General features: G+C 53.7%; 1 protein-coding gene across 1 annotated transcript; it reads left to right on the forward strand.

Moving 5' to 3' along the window:
* Window positions 1-1,097: 1,097 nt before the first annotated feature.
* On the forward strand, window positions 1,098-1,577 carry LOC136544448 (uncharacterized). Its single transcript, XM_066536609.1, has one exon. The coding sequence runs from the start codon at window positions 1,098-1,100 to the stop codon at window positions 1,575-1,577; it is 480 nt and encodes a 159-aa protein (XP_066392706.1).
* Window positions 1,578-1,806: the final 229 nt, after the last annotated feature.

Raw genomic sequence — 1,806 nt, forward strand, 5'->3', positions numbered from 1 at the left:
CTTTTTGTGAGTTGGCTAAGATAGAACACACTAGAAAAATCTAAGGTGCACATAGTTTTTTAGTTTTTGGTCTAGTGTGAAACAGGTTGATCAAGTTTTCTAGTACAAACACAAAGATGTGATCATCCTTGTTGTCAAAAAAAGATGTGATCATCCTATTAAAAAACTATAATAGGCCCGTTTTATCCCTCCTTATTCGTAAACCAAACAATCTTTTGGATGCTCTATTATTGTCTTGTGGAGACTGGAGAGCATGAGTTGCACCAAGGTTTTTGCATCGACGATCACAAAGCTAGTCAACAGAGGAGCCTAGTAAAAACATGAAGAAGAAGAAGAAGAGTAGAGGGAGTCCTATAAAAACGTGAAGAAGAAGAGGGAGCCCATGATCCGGCAAGAGTTGATGCGCCTCTCATGAGAGGCATGACAGGAGAGAAACTCGGCGAGATGCCAGAGCAAAAGCGCACCATGTTCTTATCCTCTGCCCCGCAAGCAACGGGGCCAGAGAAAGGGACGCATCACCCCCAGCCCAGCCAAGAGATGCAGCAGATAATACCAAAACCACCCATCCCCAAAACCATCGGTCGTAATTACCAAAACCACCCTCTCGCCCGCTACATATACCGCCCCTTCTACCGACTACTGTTAGCAGAAATAGCTCTACAACGGCTAAAGCCGCCCAGTGCGCACTCGCCGTGGCTCCACGCGCACTCGCCGTGACCCCAACTGAATCACCCGGTCTCCACGGCGCCCACACAATCCGGTCCCCACGGCGCCCACGCTCCCGCTCTGTGCGCTCGCCCGCTCGCGTGTAACGCCCTCGCTTGTACAGGCTTGGCCAAAGGCCATGATTGTAATCTATATATGTACATGCCATGATCAATAGAATGTTGTCTAGTTGATCAATACAATTCTACATGGTATCATCGTCCATGGTTGTCTCAGAGCATCCCTTCGCCACTTCTCCTTCCGCTACTCTAATGGCGCCCTCCTCCCACCACTCCGACTCCTCTTTGGATGACGACCTCTCCGTCGCCCCCGCCACCGCCTCTGCGATCTAGGGCATCTCCATCCGCCACCACGTCCCTGTCATCCTCGACATGGACGAAGGCAACTACGACCAATGGCGCCACTTCTTCGATTCCACCCTCGGCAAGTTCGGTCTCGAGGGTCATGTTTGTTCCCCTACCCCGTCCCAGGACCGTGATGGTGAGTGGCACAGGGTTGATTCCTGCGTCGTCAACTGGATCCTTGCCACCGTCTCCAAGGGCGTTTTTGACATCATTCGTCGCGATCGCCACAACGCTTTCTCCCTATGGCACGCCACCGAAGGGTTGTTCCAGGACAACGAGCTGCAGCGCGCCGTGTATCTCGAGACCGACCTGCGTACCCTGCAGCAAAGCGACATGTCCATGAACGACTACTGCACCAAGCTGAAGCAGATCGTGGATCAGCTGCGCGACATCGGCCATCCCATCTCTGAGCAAAGTCAGGTGCTCAACCTCCTCCACGGCCTCAATCCCCGGTACCGCTACGTCAAGCCGGTGATCACGTCCAAGTACCCACCGCACTCCTTCTAGAGCGCCAGCTCCTTCCTCATTCTTGAGGAGCTCAACGCTCAGCACGACGCCAACGCCGAAGCTGGCTAGGCCCTCACCGTGACTCAAGGTGACAACCCCAGCGGATCCTCCAACTCGGCATCCACCAGCCACAAGGATGGGTCTTCTTCCTCCATAGCGCCCCGATCCAACAACGGTGGCAACAACCGTTCTAACAATCGCCAAGATCGGCGCCGTGGCCAAGGTCGTG

This window comes from Miscanthus floridulus, chromosome 3 (assembly GCF_019320115.1).
Source record: "Miscanthus floridulus cultivar M001 chromosome 3, ASM1932011v1, whole genome shotgun sequence".
NCBI lineage: Eukaryota > Viridiplantae > Streptophyta > Magnoliopsida > Poales > Poaceae > Miscanthus > Miscanthus floridulus.

Excerpts from the sequence above, each read along its gene's own strand:
- LOC136544448 (XM_066536609.1), top strand. The coding sequence starts at position 1,098 with ATGGACGAAGGCAACTACGACCAATGGCGCCACTTCTTCGATTCCACC.